We start from the raw sequence: 1,043 nt of genomic DNA on the forward strand, positions 1-1,043 counted from the left end.
ATTTTCTCTTGCTATTAAATAATATAATAATTTAAAACTTTTATTCGCAAAGAATTGAATAACTGTAGCAGAATTATTTAATTGATATTTTATTAATTATATGTGTGTAATTTTGTTCAAGAGAAAATATTAAAGGAAAAAAGATGTGATTTTATGACAAAAACTATTTTTATTTTTTATCTTAATTTATTTTTCTTAGTATTTTATTATTGTTTATGCAATGGAATAATGTGTGATACTAAAATAACATTTTAAATTATAATAATTATAACTTACTTATAATTTATTGTTAAATTCATAAAATTCTAACTATTATTCTATCGAATGAGCATAAAGTTAGTGATAACTTTAGTGATAAATAATGTAAATATTTACAGAAAATGATAATATAACAATAATTTCTATTAGAAAAACTGTAATGACAGCCAGTATAAATGATTACCGTTTAAAATTGATATACAAAAATTACAAATTACAGAGTAAGAGACATTACAATTTGTGTTACAGAGCGTTAAAATCAAAGAAAAACAACAATGTGCGACGACGAAGTAGCTGCTCTGGTCGTAGACAATGGCTCCGGCATGTGTAAAGCCGGCTTCGCCGGAGACGACGCTCCTCGCGCCGTCTTTCCCTCAATTGTTGGTCGACCTCGCCATCAGGGAGTGATGGTCGGTATGGGTCAAAAGGACAGCTACGTAGGTGACGAAGCCCAGAGCAAAAGAGGTATTCTGACATTGAAATACCCAATCGAGCACGGTATCATCACCAATTGGGATGACATGGAGAAGATCTGGCATCATACTTTCTACAACGAATTACGTGTCGCTCCAGAGGAACACCCTGTCCTCCTCACTGAAGCACCTCTCAACCCGAAAGCTAATCGCGAGAAGATGACGCAAATCATGTTCGAAACCTTCAACAGCCCGGCCATGTATGTCGCCATTCAGGCTGTCCTTTCCCTATACGCTTCCGGTCGTACCACCGGTATCGTCCTGGACTCCGGTGACGGTGTCTCTCACACCGTACCTATCTACGAAGGTTAT

General features: G+C 35.6%; 1 protein-coding gene across 1 annotated transcript; it reads left to right on the forward strand.

Annotated features, from left to right (window-relative positions):
• Nucleotides 1–533: 533 nt before the first annotated feature.
• LOC105625450 (actin) lies at nucleotides 534–1,040 on the forward strand (the record flags this gene model as incomplete). The annotated part of the gene is made up of 1 exon (XM_012206778.1): nucleotides 534–1,040. A coding segment is annotated over exon 1 (507 nt), but the record flags the coding sequence as incomplete, so codon positions are not given.
• Nucleotides 1,041–1,043: the final 3 nt, after the last annotated feature.

This window comes from Atta cephalotes (genome assembly GCF_000143395.1).
Source record: "Atta cephalotes unplaced genomic scaffold scaffold01619, whole genome shotgun sequence".
Classification (NCBI taxonomy): Eukaryota; Metazoa; Arthropoda; class Insecta; order Hymenoptera; family Formicidae; genus Atta; species Atta cephalotes.